This window comes from Aulonocara sp. 'chitande type north' Nkhata Bay, linkage group LG9 (assembly GCF_057382095.1).
Source record: "Aulonocara sp. 'chitande type north' Nkhata Bay isolate Kocher_YH1m ecotype deep benthic linkage group LG9, A_spYH_male_GT1.1, whole genome shotgun sequence".
Taxonomy (NCBI): Eukaryota; Metazoa; Chordata; class Actinopteri; order Cichliformes; family Cichlidae; genus Aulonocara; species Aulonocara sp. 'chitande type north' Nkhata Bay.
Window position 1 is genome coordinate 11,200,388 of NC_141352.1, and position 18,949 is coordinate 11,219,336.

The window sequence follows — 18,949 nt, forward strand, 5'->3', positions numbered from 1 at the left end:
GGCCACTTCATTAGGCACACCTGTTCAATCGCAACTGTCTAATCTGCCAATCACACGGCGACATGGCTCCAGTGGGTGGCGCTGAGGCACGATGCGCTGTTAAGACATAAACCTCAGAGAAGAAGAAAGCAACTTTTATTTTGAAAACTCACTCTCCTGCAGCTGGTAGGCTTTGCTAAATATGCTTCCCAGCTCATCATGGCCTCGCCAGCCTGACTCCAGCTTTTTCACGGACTTCCCCTTCAGTCTTTGGTAGTGATGGTGAGATGAAGCCTAGTGATGAACTGAAGCTTTTCATTTGCTCTACTGCGCCATCAAGTGGACGATTCAAGTGAAACGGGCTCTGTGATTATAATGATGTGTAAACCTCTAAACTGAATAAATAAATTGTGTTCGTGGTTATTTATCCCGAATATTGTCTCAGTATGTCTGATACAAAAGAGAAACTGGAAACTATCAGGACAGAGTTTTGCTATGATTGTGTAACTGTTAGGGCTGTGTGGGGAAATTTTGCCTCAGACAGTCAGAAATATTATAATTCAGATCATGCATCAGTACATTTTGTATATTTTTATAGATATAAAAAGAAAGCTGACACTTTGGAGACTTTATCAAAGGTGTGAGCATCAGCAGATGCCTTTGTGTCAAAGTAATTGAGGATAAAACACAGAAAAACGTGAAGGCGATTTTCTTGGCCTGGATTTTAAAAATATATTCTGCAGTACATAAAAAACAAAAGAAAACCATTAATCAACACATGAACATTACCTGATGCAGCTGAAGTGAAGCAGAGCAAAGTTACAGAGGTTTGATTAGAGACACAACTAAGCGTTTTGTAATTTTGCATAATTTTAAAAACTTTAAATTTCTTCAGTATTGAACGGCAGAAATTAGCTTTTCTTTTCGGAATTAAGTAAAAGGAAAAAGTAGCGGCCGACAGCCTGTAAACAACGGTAGAATTGTGCGTAACAAATAAGCGAATAATGCAGAAAACAGATTTTTAGACTGGAAACTGTTCTTGAAGTACACAGAGAGAGAGCTGTGCATGAAGTGTGATTTTATTGTGGTGGAAACAAAACAGCAAAAGTCAGAGTGAATTCATGACGATGTTTATGTGAAGCGTAGTTTGGATCTTCTTTTGCTGCTGGTTCGCTCAATATTGTTTGGAGAGAGATCCGTCGGAGGCTCCGTGCTTTGTGTTTACGTCTTTGTGCAGAATCCGTGTTCCTGCTCTCATTTACTGCTTTAGCTGTTTGGTGGTTGTTGAAATTTTGTGAGGTTTAACCTGAGATTCTGGCATTTCGGGCAAAATGAATTTATATTTTAAAAAAATGATTCAGGATTTTAATGAATCGATATGACTTTATCCAAGTATCGATTTTAATCGATAATCAAAACCCACCCCTAGTAACTGTAATCATGCTTATGTACATCTGGATAATGACACAAACTAGTGTGTGGCGCTTCACTTTTTTAAAAAACTAAAAGACAGAAATCAGATTATAGGATATGTGGTGTTGTTTATTTATATTATGGTACTAATCATTCGTGATATTTATTACTGTGTGCATACTTTATTAGAAGAGATGAGATTTAAAAAAAATCTCTTCCTTGCTGGTTCCATCGAACAATAAATGCTCAAGTAACTATGTAACACGTACGTAATCGGTTCAACAACACAGTGTGATGGGAAATCAGCTGTGTTTTGCTGCCCACTTTATTTCGAATCTGGCGCGAACCGGCGAGCCAGTTCCTGAATCAGTCACATGGTACGGACTGCCCGCGAGGCCTCGAACGTCACTGCATACGTAATCAAAGCGAGCCTCGATACGCGTTTCACAAAAACTCGCCGAGATTACCCGACACAGGTATCGAAGCGTCGACACACAGGACACATCACTAGTCTTTGGTCTTTTCTCCTGCACAGGTAACCAATCTCAAATCACTTTTATGGGTACATCACATCACAGCATATGTGACTGAACACGTGATTTAAGCTGGCGCTAGCCTTTAGCTAGTTATCTTAGCATGCTGCTAGCTGCTTTAGTTGCTGTGTGATAACACGAGGGGAATACGACTCCATACGACATGTGTACAAATAGATCCAATGGTTTTTCAGAGGTAGTTTATGTGATTTAGTCTCATATGAAGGCTCATAGTGGGTTGAAGGTGGATGGTGTTCACATGTGATTGTTCTGATTTTATTTCTTAGTTTGGATTCACTGAAATCATTTGGACCTCCAGTCGGAGTGAACTACAACACTGACGTCTGTGAGGTTTTGCTGTGAAAGCCCAAAACTCTGGGTGAAACACTATTACTGTTTCTTCTAATTAAATGCCCACGACATATTTGTTTTAACTCGGTGAAATGGAGAATAGGGCCTGCCGAGTGGGAGACCCTCTTGGTTTCTTGCAGAGTATTTCAGGGCCTAAATTTCAAATTGTTTAGAGAAAAATAGGTATAGAGATCGACAGACCACGTGACTTTCGCGCATTGCATGCTGGGAACTCGTGGCAAAACAATCCAAGTACCACATCAAACGCAAGCATTTGCAGCACCGCAAAACGTTCATTCTCCCGTTCCAATACCTTCTTGGCTTTTCTTTGCCCCCAAAAAGGTATGTACAAAACAAAGGAGAACAATGCCGGTCCGTACAAAGACAGACTTGATGAAAAGTCAAAGAAGAGATACGAGGAAAAAATCAAAGGAGTGAAAGGGTTAGACCCGTACGAGCACACAGAGTGGACAAAGGACGTTAGCGTGCTGCCCAACTTTCACCACGCTCATATTTATAATCATACGTTCTTGGAGTGAGTGCATACACTCGTGAAGTTTAGTAACTTCGGGTCACTGCAACAAGCCCAGGTACAGTTTACCGACGGATGGGTACAGGACCTTGAAATGCACCGTGTAGAACGAAAGACCATCGTACATATCATAAGTTTACCAGTCTCACAAATCGTCTTCATAAATACACATTCGTTAACAGTTTATTAATGGGACCTTTGAGCTCAACTAGGGCTGAACGATATATCGCATTTGCGATAATATCGCGACATGATCAAGTGCAATTTTCTAACCGCAAAGGCTGCGATTATACTCTGGACATGTCCAAATTCATGGGCTGCATCCTCCTGAGGCCGCATTTGTAGACCGATTACGTCACAGCGACGCGCCGAAGGCTGTCCAAATTACTACCATATCCCAGAATTCATAGCGCGGCCCAGCCAAACTCCAGTTTCCAGCAATGGCGGCCGCTACTAAGTTTTAAAATTACTCATACTAATCTTTCTGGGTCACAAAATAAACTTTTAACATATTTTCAGGCGAGAAAGTAGTTGTGTAAACATCAAATATCTGCTCGGTTTATCAAGATATCCCATATTTGCAAAAGTGCTTCGACGTTTTCAGAGGCGTCTGCTACCCACCAGCTCGACAGCTAGCCGGGAGCTCGAGGGTTACTGATGCGGCCGAGAACGGCACAACTCCCGGCACATCATTTTCAGATCACCGCGGAGTTTCGCTGCTCGGGTTAAACGTAATATATAAGTCACTTAGACAACCTAAAAATGTTATTGTTGGGCTTTTTTCAGTGTTTTGTTTGTTCGTGAGTAAATCGGTTTGGCTGAGATTAAAGTTATTAGATTAGATAAAATAAAACTTTATTAATCCCCCGGGTGGGTTCCTCCTTGGTTTTCACACAGCTGACTAAACGTCAAACAGAAAACTTATTAAACAGAAGTATGAGACAGTCGAGAATTTACACCAGTGTCTGGTTATATTTTAGATAGCAAGAAGCAGACGGCCGAGTTTAATAAACTCCACCGAGACAGCGGTGACGCTAATCAGAAGGCTAGACCGTCCAATTTCACGCCTTTAAATTTTAAAGGCGTGTTTGTGTGTGTGTTTATACAATTGCTATTATGTTTGCACTTTATGTGTAATGTTACTGACTGCAGAGATCAGTAAGATGTGTGTATTTTTTATTTATTAGTTTTATTTATTTAATATTATTTTTTAATTGAATGACTGTCTAGTAGTTCACAGATGTCGAAAAACTGAGTGTGGTAAAGCCACAGATTTTTTTTATGTATATTTCTGCAATCTGCACATTGTACTGACTTTCATTTTAATGTTTACACCAGGGTTCCTTGTCAGCACTTTATGCTCAGATGTTTGTAAGCCAAAAATAAACTATTGTGTATGTTCAAATATACTGTTGTGATTGAAGAAGTAAAATAAAAATGTCAGTCATCAATTCATGCATCACCTCATGTCATCATAACAGAGGTCTGTCTTCCAGGAAAGAACAGTTTAAAATTAATGTAATATAGTATTGGCCATACTATATGATGTATTGCTTGTCTTTGTTTAATAATACAGAAGACAAAGACCTTAAAAAATAATCGCATCGCAATCGCAATATTGGGGCAAAAAAATCGCAATTAGATTATTTTCCATAATCGTTCAGCCCTAAGCTCAACGGTAATTAATTAGTAGTGGAAATAATTTCTGGTACGCATCACAGAAATGTAGCAGTGACAATAATATTGTATGCTGTAATCGTACTGGGCAATTAGTGATAGAAAACAACTGTTTTATCCTGTGAATAAAAGTATATGTTTTTGTCAATGTACCATGGTAATAACAGAAGCGAAACGCAATATTGTGTCAGGACAATTCACTATTTATGCACAATAAACAAAGGAGCATAGCGCGACAATTTCTGTTCAGCGCCAGACTTGCTTGTAACCTATATCACCAATTATGTTATGAAAAATGACGCATTAACTACAACAGCAGACTGACCTTTGTGGGAATGCTTATAGCAGACTAACCTGTGAGCTGGAGTGTTCTGGGACGTTATATTTGGTCTTTGAATGGCTGCAATCCAGTCGCCTCTTTGTTACTTCGGAAACATGGCTCGAACAATTTCTCTTCAACGACGTAATCCGATAACAACCGATCTCTTTACCGGTCGGCTTCCCGTGGCTGTCATGGGACCGGCTATTGCAGTTAATAATACAGCAGCTTCTTGCCATTTTTTTGTGTTTCTTTTTATCACAGTGTAACTGATTTCAATTGAAAGCCTGCGTGCGCTTGTACCTCTTGCCACAAGTTCCCAGAATCCTTTGCGGTTTTACCCCTGAATGACGTCACATTTTCCATCTCTATTCCTTTCATCACAGAGTTGAAACAATGTAGAGATGGTAAATATAAAAATGACAACATTTAACAATTCACTTTAACATTTCCCTCCTGTTTTGTTATTTGTATGCTCCAAATTATTCCTGTGTAGTATATTCTCAGCCATGCACCAGTTGCTTGACATTTTCAGCGCAGGCGTCATTTATACACAGGCTTCTGTCATGTCATTCACCTCCTATTGCAGCAAAACATCACACTTAATTCTTTTAAGCAGTTAACCTGCTTCTCATTGATCTCATACACAGTAAACTACAACTTGCAAGTAAACAACTGGATGTCAACAATCAAACAAGAAGAATCAACATTCTCAAAAATCATATGTCACTACAATCCAACTGTATACAGACATAGGCATTCACACACATCAGTTGATTTTATTGTTTGGTCCATGTTGCTTTCAGCTAACTTCAAAGCTGCAGCCTGGTCAACACTCCTTTTTATGACTCCTATCAACCCCCCAAATCTTCTCACTGTAGGCATCCTGTGGGGGTTAGAGTCAACTGGTGAATTATCTGCATTTACAACACTTCTCCTTTCCTGTTGTCTCTGCAGAAAAAGATTTTTAGAAGGAAATTAGATCAAGCTGTTTTGATCTTCTTGGCTCAAAACCTCAACCAGCTTAGAGAAGTGTTCATGATGTAAATGTAGACAAAACTCTTTTCTGTTTACACCCCTTCTTGCAGAGGACAAAAAGAATGGGTGATGTTGCACAAATTCCATGGTAAATCTCCAACTTGGACTAATCCATTGCCCTTCATACACATGGGTAACTGGCCTGCTTCCAGTTTGTTTAGCTGTTCAATGTCCTGCAGTGAGTCAGATACTTGGAGTCAGGCCAGCAGGTCTGTCTTACCAGAGCAGTTCACCTTCCCGGCTACTGGTGAATCAACCATCCATTCAGGTTCAGAGGAGTTGAAAATTTGGCAGTGTTCCAAGTACGTTTACTCCTGGATGTGTTGCTAAGGCAAGCAAACAAACTGTCTCGCTCTCTGTGGCTATATGGCCACAGTCCAGAAGAATGTGTAGACAGTGGCATCACAAGCATAACCATTGGTCTCGTTGTTTATGTGAGCGGTTGTGTTCAACTGCCACCAGCAGTTGGTTGAAAACCCATGCGGGTACTGGGTGTGGTTTGCTCTGTCCCAGTGCGCTCCTGTCAACCCACTCAGGGCTAACAGGCTCAAGAAGGTGCACAGCACATTCCTTAGCCATTCTAAGTTGGGTTCTGGATCCATTGGTTTCTTCACCAGGATTGAGACGAGAGGTCCTAGAGATATACTCCCCCCTTTGTACCGCTGGCCTTTTCACCATTACCCAGAGTCGGCCAGGAAGTGTGTTACCTTCTTGCAGTGCACTTGATGTATCCAAGTGTTTATCTCAGCAATCTTCACTGCTGTGGGCGTCGTCAGCAGCACCTGATAGGGACCTTCCCGCCGTGGACTGGGCCAGCACTTCCTCTCCATGGCCTTAATGAGCATCTAATCTCCAGACTTCAGACTCTGCTCCTGCAGAGAAACAGAATCATCTGGCAGATGATTTGTTCTCATGACTTCTTTACTTTTAAACATTTTAAGCATCCAATCTGCTAATGTGTTCTCTCTTCTGCTTTTCTATCATCACTACAGAAGACTAAACCTCTAAATGGTCTACCATATATAATCCCAAAGCGTCAGACCGTTCTCTGTTGGAGTAATCCTCATGTACATCTTAACTAATTCTATACAGTCTAACCATGTCCTGCCTTTCTCTTCCATTGTTTTCCTAAGTCTTAGCTTTACTGTGCCATTAGTTCTCTCTACCAACCCTGCACTTTGTGGGTGATATGAACAATGATGTTTTAGTGTTATCCCTAGATGCTGTGCCATTAATCCAATCACTTCATTTACAAAGTGTGGACCATTATTACTATAAATGGTCTCTGGAATCCCGTGTCCCGGATGATATTCTTACATATGGCTTTGGCAACCGAAATGGCATCTGCTTCCCTAGTTGGGACGATTTCTACCCACTTTGAAAAAGGGCACACTATCACAAAACAGTACTTATAGTTATTACAGTTAGACAGCTCTATAAAGTCCATGTGAATAACTTGAAATGGGTGACTGGGTCTGGGGAATTTCCCTCTCTTAGGTCTCAAATTACCCCGAGAATTGTTCTTGCAACATATCATACATGACCTGCAATTTTTTTTTTTTAGGGCTGAACGATTATGGAAAATAATCTAATTGCGATTTTTTTTGCCCCAATATTGCGATTGCGATGCGATATGCGATTATTTTTTAAGGTCTTTGTCTTCTGTATTATTAAACAAAGACAAGCAATACATCATATAGTTTGGCCAATACTATATTACATTAATTTTAAACTGTTCTTTCCTGGAAGACAGACCTCTGTTATGATGACATGAGGTGATGCATGAATTGATGACTGACATTTTTATTTTACTTCTTCAATCACAACAGTATATTTGAACATACACAATAGTTTATTTTTAGCTTACAAACATCTTACTGATCTCTGCAGTCAGTAACATTACACATAAAGTGCAAACATAATAGCAATTGTATAAACACACAAACAAACACGCCTTTAAAGTTTAAAGGCGTGAAATTGGACGGTCTAGTTCTGATTAGCTAATCAGAACTAGCCTTCTGATTAGCTAATCAGAAGGCTAGTTCTGATTAGCGTCACCGCTGTCTCGGTGGAGTTTAATAAACTCGGCCGTCTGCTTCTTGCTATCTAAAATATAACCAGACACTGGTGTAAATTCTCGACTGTCTCATACTTCTGTTTAATAAGTTTTCTGTTTGACGTTTAGTCAGCTGTGTGAAAACCAAGGAGGAACCCACCCGGGGGATTAATAAAGTTTTATTTTATCTAATCTAATAACTTTAATCTCAGCCAAACCGATTTACTCACGAACAAACAAAACACTGAAAAAAGCCCAACAATAACATTTTTAGGTTGTCTAAGTGACTTATATATTACGTTTAACCCGAGCAGCGAAACTCCGCGGTGATCTGAAAATGATGTGCCGGGAGTTGTGCCGTTCTCGGCCGCATCAGTAACCCTCGAGCTCCCGGCTAGCTGTCGAGCTGGTGGGTAGCAGACGCCTCTGAAAACGTCGAAGCACTTTTGCAAATATGGGATATCTTGATAAACCGAGCAGATATTCGATGTTTACACAACTACTTTCTCGCCTGAAAATATGTTAAAAGTTTATTTTGTGACCCAGAAAGATTAGTATGAGTAATTTTAAAACTTAGTAGCGGCCGCCATTGCTGGACACTGGAGTTTGGCTGGGCCACGCTATGAATGCTGGGATATGGTAGTAATTTGGACAGCCTTCGGCGCGTCGCTGTGACGTAATCGGTCTACAAATGCGGCCTCAGGAGGATGCAGCCCATGAATTGTATAATATAATCGCAGTATAATCGCAGCCTTTGCGGTTAGAAAGTTGCACTTGATCATGTCGCGATATTATCGCAAATGCGATATATCGTTCAGCCCTAATTTTTTTTAAATTTTTTTTTTTAAGTATTAAATCCTAGATTATGAAAATGTTGCTCTACTGCTGCCATCATCCCTCCTGTCGAGACATGGCACGGCCCATGGTTCAAAATCGCAGCGGTCATACAAATTCTGAGGCAGTATTGGGTTATTACATAGACAATAAACACCATCCTGCAAGCTCGCTGCTTTTGTGAGCCAAACTGTTTTTCTGCAGTAGGTGAGTGGGCCTGCATGTCTGCCAGTACATCTCGTATAATAGGCAACATCTGTTGGTGTTGCACCGCTAAAATGTGAACACCATGTGCTCCGAAAGCTGCCTCTCTTGTGATCTTATCTGCAAAAGCATTCCCTAATGCAACTGGATCTTTCCCTCACATGTGTGTACACATTTACAAATGGCAATTCTACTGGGCAATATTATTGCTTCCAGCAGATTTTGCAGGAGTTTGGCGTGTTCTACAGGCTTCCCTGTAGAGGCTGTCACATCTCGTCTCACCCACTGCACTTCAAAGAAATGTAATGTAGCAACTGCATATTGGCCATCAGTGTATATTGTCTCTCTGCAGCTTTACACGCTTCCGTTAAAGCTACTATCTCTGCTGCTTAAGCAGATATGAAACATGCTAGTTGTCCTGCACAGATAACTTTCTCACTATCTACTACAGTAAAAACCTGTTTTAGCCTGTCCTTCTGCTGTTGTAAAGCTCAAACCATCAACAAACCAAACCTTTCCCTCAACGAGTGGCACATCTATTACGTCATCCCTGGGCTTACACTCCTCCTCCACGTGCTCTCTACACTCATGAGCAGTGCCCTCTTCTTTCATTGGCAAAAGGGTTGACGGATTCAGAATTGTGCCCCATTTTATGATTGTGTGGTTGTGAGAGTAATAGTGACATTAGAGACAAGTGTCTTGTAGCTTACAGAAAGGTCATTTTAGCATGCAGTAGTAAAACATCCACCTCGTGTGGAACTAACAGTGTCAAAGGGTGAAATAAAACTATTTCCCGGAACATTGTACAGTTTGAGCCGCTGCATATACTGATCTCACGCATGGAGGTAAAGCACAAGCAACTAGGTCTAATCTTTTAGGATAGTAAGTCACTGGCTTCACTTGTGGAAAAAGTGCTGTTAGTTATTTCACAGTCACCTGGCATTTGTGCTTTTCACAGAACCACAAGTCCATCGCTGGACCTCCTCTGCGCTGTCACTTTTGGAGCTTGGCACCCTCCCTTCATCCCTCAGGTTCTCATGTTCCAATGCCCCGGACGATTTAAGGCAGAGCACGTCGTACACCTTAGTTGTCTTCCTCAACTTCAACGTCAAAACTCTTCCACTCCTTATAGTTGTCTGCTGTGCAAAGACTCCTCTTGATGATCTCCTAGAAGCCCAGTAGCACAGCTCTCTGCGCGATGTCTGCTGTGCTGAAGGTGATCTCTGATCCTCCTGAAGCCTCTCTCCTGGCCTCAGCTTCCACGTTGTGGACGATCCCCTCAGTCACTCCTTCTCGTCATGGCACCTCACGACATATGCAAATTAAAAAAAATGACACTCCTCTTGTGCCACACGGCTCTCGCCATGTGTCAACTCCCCAATGAGACATGTAAAAGAATGTTTTAGGGAGACTGTGCAACAATCTCCAGGGTTTCCCACTTGGAGCAGCTTCACTCCAACCTGTAACCCTGTGTAAAAACATTAGTCAGTAATTAAATGTTTAGCTTGTTTAACTCCCAGCTCCACCCAGAGCCTGTATCCTAGAAGACAAAGTCTTTAGGTTAAAACAACTTCACATTTGCAACCAACTACAACTCATAAGTGTAATAAAGTATTCAGCATCACAGAGACAAGTATCATTGCAGGTTTATTCTAAACTCATTTAACTCCTACTTTTCCCATAATTTGCACCAAATCATTGAACATCTCAACGTCATTCCACGTTATAATCAATATGTGGAATGACGGCTTGTAGGAGAGAGGTGGCCTGTCTGGTGTCATGGTATGAGGACAACAACCTCACCCTCAGCACTGATAAGACAGAGTAACCGAGTCCCAGGCTGAGAGGCTGAGGGCACCCCACCCCCAAAGTGGCCCAAGCGAGCCCCAGGCCCCAATAAGCAGCCACCAAGGAGTGAGTCGGTGTGTACCTGGGCGCCCATCCCCGGACACAAAGAACCACCAATGCACCGATGTCTGAGGGCATCTGCCACTGGCAGGGGAAGTGGTGCGGGGAGATAGGCCTCCTTACCTTTGAGGGCCTGAGATGTCCCCAGAGAGGTGGCGTCTGATACCCAACCTGACATATAGACAAGACATACAGGCACACACAGATGCAAACATCCATTCCCACCCTCATGCTCTCATATGCACTTACTCCACACTCAACCAACGTGGAGACAGACATAAAGAGACGCTGTACACACAATCACACTCCCCAAGCGTACTCTAAGAACCGGGTCTAGGTACCCTTGCCCCTGGAGGGGGAAACTGCACCCAGACCCAGGTGGTGTTACCCTTTTCCCTGCGGTGGGGAGAAGCAGACCACCCCGACTCCGCAGCAGCAGGGAGGCCCCACACTCCAGACCCCAGTCGGACGGCCAACTCCTCCTCCTGGCCCCCCCGCTCCAGCAGGTCGCAGAGAACGGGGGTGTGAGAAGGCCCATCCGGACCGGGGCCCAGAACAGCAGTGTCGACCCTCCCCTAGCCCCGCTGCACGCAGCCACGAGGAAACAGTCACCTAAGAGCCAACAGAGCCCCTAATAGGCCATGACTGCTATCCCGGGTTGAGCCCCCCCAAGGAAGATGCTCCTGGGGAATCCCCCGACGCCCTAAGCGTGTCCCTACCCCCACACCAATCACAACAGCGAAGGTGGGACAAAACTATGACCCCCCCCCCCACCCCCACTAGGTGATGGAGCTAATCAAAGGAGCCCAGAGCAATTGATCTGATGTGGTGGCAGAGGCTGTATCGAGACTAATGTAATCTCGATGGCTGTAGCTCAGGTGGCAGAGCAGGTCAGCCACTAATCAGAAGGTCGGTGGTTCGATCCCAGGCTGCCTCCTGGCTGCATACTAACCTTGTTTGCCTACTGGTGGTGGTCAGAGGGCCCGGTGGCGCCAGTGTCCGGCAGCCTCGCCTCTGTCAGTGCGCCCCAGGGCAGCTGTGCCTACAATGTACAGTGGGGCAAAAAAATATTTAGTCAGAATCAGAATCAGAATACTTTATTGATCCCTGGGGGAAATTATTTTTTGTTACAGTGCTCCATTTTAAACCAACATTAAGACAAGACAGACAATACGCTAACTAAGAATAGTACAATATATACATACATACATACATACATACATACATACATACATAAGTCACTTATAAATAAATATTTGGAAAAGAAACATGTGTAGTTGTAAGAAACATGTGTAGTTGTAGTCAGCCACCGATTGTGCAAGTTCCCCCACCTAAAATGATGACAGAGGTCAGTAATTTGCACCAGAGGTACGCTTCAACTGTGAGAGACAGAATGTGGAAAAAAAAAAAATCCATGAATCCACATGGTAGGATTTGTAAAGAATTTATTCGTAAATCAGGGTGGAAAATAAGTATTTGGTCATAACAAAAATACAACTCAATACTTTGTAACATAACCTTTGTTGGCAATAACAGAGGTCAAACGTTTACTATAGGTCTTTACCAGGTTTGCACACACAGTAGCTGGTATTTTGGCCCATTCCTCCATGCAGATCTTCTCGAGAGCAGTGATGTTTTGGGGCTGTCGCCGAGGAACACGGACTTTCAACTCCCGCCACAGATTTTCTATGGGGTTGAGGTCTGGAGACTGGCTAGGCCACTCCAGGACTTTCAAATGCTTCTTACGGAGCCACTCCTTTGTTGCCTGGGCGGTGTGTTGTGGATCATTGTCATGTTGGAAGACCCAGCCTCGTTTCATCTTCAAAGTTCTCACTGATGGAAGGAGGTTTTGGCTCAAAATCTCACGATACATGGCCCCATTCATTCTGTCATTAACACGGATCAGTCGTCCTGTCCCCTTGGCAGAAAAACAGCCCCATAGCATGATGTTTCCACCCCCATGCTTCACAGTAGGTATGGTGTTCTTGGGATGCAACTCAGTATTCTTCTTCCTCCAAACACGACGAGTTGAGTTTATACCAAAAAGTTCTACTTTGGTTTCATCTGACCACATGACATTCTCCCAATCCTCTGCTGTATCATCCATGTGCTCTCTGGCAAACTTCAGACGGGCCTGGACATGCACTGGCTTCAGCAGCGGAACACGTCTGGCACTGCGGGATTTGATTCCCTGCCGTTGTAGTGTGTTACTGATGGTGACCTTTGTTACTTTGGTCCCAGCTCTCTGCAGGTCATTCACCAGGTCCCCCCGTGTGGTTCTGGGATCTTTGCTCACCGTTCTCATGATCATTTTGACCCCACGGGATGAGATCTTGCGTGGAGCCCCAGATCGAGGGAGATTATCAGTGGTCTTGTATGTCTTCCATTTACTGATGATTGCTTCCACAGTTGATTTTTTTCACACCAAGCTGCTTGCCTATTGTAGATTCACTCTTCCAAGTCTGGTGCAAGTCTACAATACTTTTCCTGGTGTCCTTCGACAGCTTTTTGGTCTTGGCCATGGCGGAGTTTGGAGTCTGACTGTTTGAGGCTGTGGACAGGTGTCTTTTATACAGATGATGAGTTCAAACAGGTGCCATTCATACAGGTAACGAGTGGGGGACAGAAAAGCTTCTTACAGAAGACGTTACAGGTCTGTGAGAGCCAGAGATTTTCCTTGTTTGAGGTGACCAAATACTTATTTTCCACCCTGATTTACGAATAAATTCTTTACAAATCCTACCATGTGAATTCATGGATTTTTTTTTCACATTCTGTCTCTCACAGTTGAAGTGTACCTCTGGTGCAAATTACTGACCTCTGTTATCATTTTAAGTGGGGGAACTTGCACAATCGGTGGCTGACTAAATACTTTTTTGCCCCACTGTAGCTTGCCATTGCCAGTGTGTGAATGGGTGAATGACTGAATGTAGTGTAAAGCGCTTTGGGGTCCTTAGGGACTGACTAAAGCGCTATACAAATGCGGGCCATTTACCATTTTTAATAGATAATTTCTATATTGGTTAGAATTAAGATTATTTTTATTTTTCCAGTTCATGAGGGCTGTTTTCTTGGCTATGCATAGGGCAGTGAAAACCATATGGGCGATATTCTTTTCTGAAGTGACATCATCTAAGCTGCCCAACAAACACACTAAGGGGGAAGTTGGAATGTTACATTTCAGACACTTTGATAAGTCTTCATATATCTCGCACCAAAACTTCTGAACTGGTGGACAGAACCAAAGAGCGTGGATATAAATGTCCGGTGTTTTGGTTTGACAGTGTGAGCAGTTGTTGGTAGACGTAAAGCCCATCTTGAACATCCGATGACCTGTATAGTGCACTCTATGTAATATTTTGTATTGAATTAATTGAAGACTGGGATTTCTAATTAGATGAAAGGTTTTTAAGCAAATCTGAGACCAGAAGTTTTGGTCTAAGTTAACTGATAAATCCGCTTCCCATTTTGCAATAGGAAGTGATATTGATTCATCTGTTTTAGAAAGCATTCTGTATATTTTGGATAGTAATTTGGGGGTTTTAAGAGTAAGAAATTGAACCACACTTGGTGGTGTTTGTAGTTCAACTTGACCTGGTTTAAATTTCTTTTTTACTATGGATTTAATTTGTTGATATTCTAAAAATCTTTTCTTGTTGATCCCATATTGTGTAACTAGTCTGTCAAATGAAATAAATTCTGTTCCTTCTAGTATATGTTCTAAATATTTGATTCCTTTACCACTCCAAGCTGAAAAGTTTATCATATTATTGTTTTGTAATATGTCAGGGTTGTTCCAGATAGGTGTACGTTTGCATGGGATTAATGAAGACGCCGTCAATTTTAGAAACTCCCACTATGCTGTCAGAGAAGAGCCGATGTTGACGCTTTTGAAGCATTCATGTCGTTGGATGTTTGAGCTGATAAGCTCTAGATTATTGCAAAGTGCTTGTTCTACATCTAGCAAAGGTTCATCTAAGAGGGTATGTTTTAGCCATCCTGAGGTAAACTGAAGCCTGTTGGCTAAGAAGTAGTGCTGAAAGTTAGGTAGTTCTAATCCTCCTTTATCCTTGGTCTTTTGTAGTGTTTTTAAGCTTATACGTGGGGGTTTATTTTCTATCTCAGATTTAAATTTTATCTTCACTTATTTATTTGTATTATTTATATTTTATGTGGTGTCATTTGTGTATATATACATACTTTCTTTCAACCCTTAACTTAACCGGCATGTGTGTGTGGCAGCAAAGAAAGAATTTCATTGCACAGAGAAATGCTTTTTCTTCTTGTACATATGACAATAAACCCTTTGAGTCTTTAATCTTCACTATATATCTACAGTGTAAATAGTAGTAGAAATAGACAAAAACCATTAAAGGAGAAGTATTAAGAAGCAATGCGAAGTACAAATATTTTTTAAAAATTCTGAAATTGATATTTTATTTATGAGGATGCTTTTGATCTGAATAAGGTTCTAAGAATGCCATGTGTACATCTGTACAGTTTATGGGTTACTTCTTACCATAACTGCATTTGGTTTTCTGTTTTATTTCTTTGTCATTATAGGAGAGATGTGGGAAAGCAGGCCAAAACCTCAACACATTGAGGACATCAGCAAAAAACAGCCAACGCCGGCAAGCACAGATCCAGTTGTTGTCCCTTTGACCACTATGAAGCAGCCCAGAAGACGCCAGTGCATCGATAGTGGGAACAGAAGCTTTACCTGTGATCAATGTGGAAAGTCTTTCACTCGGAGTAGCAGCTTAAAAGTACATCAGCTCATCCATACTGGAGTCAAAGCATTCAGCTGTGATCAGTGTGGAAAGTCTTTTAATCGACTTGGTCCCTTAAAAACTCATCAGCTCATTCATACTGGTATTAAGGCATTCAGCTGTGATCAATGTGGAAAGTCTTTTACTCTGAGTAGCAACTTAAAAAGACATCAGCTCATTCATACTGGTGTCAAGGCGTTCCGCTGTGATCAGTGTGGAAAGTCTTTTACTCTGAGTAGCAACTTAAAAGTACATCAGCTCATCCATGCTGGAGTCAAAGCATTCAGCTGTGATCAGTGTGGAAAGTCTTTTAATCGCCTTGATCACTTAAAAGCACATCAGGTCATTCATACTGGTGCCAAGGCATTCAGCTGTGATCAATGTGGAAAGTCTTTTACTCAGAAAAGCGACTTAAAAACACATCAGCTCATCCACAGTGGAGTTAAAGAATTCAGCTGCAATCAGTGTGGAAAGTCCTTTACTCAGAAAAGGTACTTAAAAAGACATGAAGTCACGCATGCTGGTGTTAAATCATTTGTTTGTAGTCAGTGTGGAAAAGCTTTTACTCAGATTGGTAACTTAAAAAGACATGAAGTCACGCATGCTGGTGTTAAATCATTTGTTTGTGGTCAGTGTGGAAAAGCTTTTACTCAGATTGGTCACTTAAAAAGACATCAAGTCATCCATGCTGGAGTTAAATCATTTGTTTGTGGTCAGTGTGGAAAGGGTTTTACTCAGATTGGCCACATAAAAACACATCAGCTCATCCATGCTGGGGTCAAAGCATTCAGCTGTGATCAGTGTGGAAAGTCTTTTACTCAGATTGGTCACTTAAAATCGCATCAGGTTATCCATAGTGGAGTTAAAGCATTTGTTTGTGGTCAGTGTGGAAAAGCTTTTGCTCACAGTTACAGCTTAAAAGTCCATCTGCTCACCCACAGTGGAGTTAAACCTTTCAGTTGTGATCAGTGTGGAAAGTCATTTACTCTGATTGGTCACTTAAAAACGCATCAGGTTATCCACAGTGGAGTTAAACCATTTGTTTGTGGTCAGTGTGGAAAGGCTTTTGCTCACAGTTACAGCTTAAAAGTCCATGAGGTCATCCACCCAGGAGCTAAACATTTCAGCTGTGATCACTGTGGAAAGTCGTTTGCACGGCTTGGTTACTTAAAAGCACATCGGGTCATTCATACTGGTGTCAAGGCATTCAACTGTGATCAGTGTGGAAAGTCTTTTAATCAGAAAAGAGACTTAAAACAACATGAGCTCATCCACAGTGGCGTTAAAGCATTTGTTTGTGATCAGTGTGGAAAGTCTTTTACTTTTATTGGTCACTTAAAAAGACATCAACTCATCCACAGTGGAGTTAAATCATTTATCTGTAATCAATGTGGAAAATCTTTTACTCAGAGTTGCAACTTAAAACGACATCAGCTCATTCATACTGGAGTTAAACCTTTCAACTGTGCTTAGTGTGGAAAGTCTTGTGCTAGGTTTCATCATCTAAAAAATCATCAGCTCATCCACACTAAAGTTAATCCACTGAAATATGAGCAGTGTGAAGTCTTTCATCCGTAACACAAACCTATTGAGGCATCAGCAAACCTACAAAGTGTCCTGCTGTGACAAAAGTGGCAGACTAATGGGACATTATCCTGACAAAGTTCATTTGAACACAGCTAGAAACACGAGGGATCTGAACCAATGCTCTTCTGCTGGGTCAATCTTAATCAGGCTTTACAGAATTCAGCTTTAATCTCCTGTTCAGTGTTACTGTGTGGAAGTCCATTAGATCAGTTATGACCTCATAAGTGTTGCATATTCAATTCAATTCAATTTTATTTATATAGCGCCAAATCACAACAAAAGTTGCCTCAAGGCGCTTTATATTGTACAGTAGATACAGAAAAAAACCCAACAATCATATGACCCCCTATGAACAAGCACTTTGGCGAAGGGGGAAGGAAAAACTCCCTTTTCACAGGAAGAAACCTCCAGCAGAACCAGGCTCAGGGAGGGGCGGGGCCATCTGGTTGGGGCAAAGAAGAAAAACAGGATAAAGACATGCTGTGGAAGAGAGACAGAGATTAATAACAGATTTGATTCCATGCAGAGAGGTCTATTAACACAGAGTGAGCGAGAAAGGTGACTGGAAAGGAAAAACTCCCGGAAAGGAATCCCCGGCAGCCTACACCTATTGCAGCATAACTAAGGGAGGATTCAGGGTCACTTGGTCCAGCCCTAACTATATGCTTTAGCAAAAAGGAAAGTTTTAAGCCTAATCTTGAAAGTAGAAATAGCGTCTGTCTCCTGAATTCAAACTGGAAACTGGTTTCACAGAAGAGGGGCCTGAAAACTGAAGGCTCTCCATATGAACACTTATCCTGTGAATTGCCTGTTTGTTACCTAAGCAACACTTTTTAGTATGATGTCCATGTTAAAAGTAGCAGTGCTTAATTCCGTAAGTATTCTAACATGAATTGCTTGTAATGAAAGATATAAGTGTAACAACTGGAAAAAGTGCTGTTGCTTTATTGTTATTGCAGTATGTATTTTTTCCACTGGAACCTCTCATCGTTGTAATGAGGTGGTGCTGTATGTGTTAGCCAACCGCCTGTTAGAGCTACACAGTTTGAAATGTTCACAAAAGACATGGAAAATCAAGTCAAATCACTTTTATTGACACATCACATGTGCAGGTACATTGGTACAGCACATGTGAGTGAAATTCTTGTGTGCGAGCTTCACAAGCAACAGAGTTGTGCAAAATACAATAATGTAAACAAACAAAATACAAGAATGGCTACATCTGAAACTAATAAATATATGTACAATATATAATAATAGTATATGCATTTCACACGCCTGTCTGAAGCTGGCAGCCAGCATGTAGAAAGATTTCCTTTGAACTGTTATTAATTTTGTATGTTTTCTAAGTTTAGTCAAACCGTCCAATTAAAAAGCAACAGAATTCTACCAGAACCTCCTGATTCTTGTTTCATGAATTGCATGGCTATTTACTAAAAGTCTAAATAAAACTCATAATTAAAAGGCCACTGGTTAAAATCTATGCACGCAGAACAAAGTGGATGTTAATATTGTCATGTTAATATTATGTAAAATATGTTGACTATATGAATGGTGTTATCTGTTCTGTGCAAACATCCATGTAATCTTAAAAACTAAACATTATTCCCATCATCTGATCACAGAGAGAAGCAGAATGTCAGAACAGATTACCTTCTGGTCAAACTGAAACACCTGCTCGCACTGATGGTGAGTTTGGTACATGCCTCACCATATGGTATACCACAATGACAAATGCTTATTCAGCCA

General features: G+C 41.6%; 1 protein-coding gene across 1 annotated transcript; it reads left to right on the top strand.

Annotated features, from left to right (window-relative positions):
* Positions 1-1,813: 1,813 nt before the first annotated feature.
* On the top strand, positions 1,814-17,220 carry LOC147321686 (uncharacterized). The gene is made up of 2 exons (XM_086305810.1): positions 1,814-1,927; positions 15,408-17,220. Exon 2 carries the CDS (start codon positions 15,413-15,415, stop codon positions 17,084-17,086), a length of 1,674 nt encoding a protein of 557 aa, XP_086161936.1. The 5' UTR covers positions 1,814-1,927; positions 15,408-15,412; the 3' UTR covers positions 17,087-17,220.
* Positions 17,221-18,949: the final 1,729 nt, after the last annotated feature.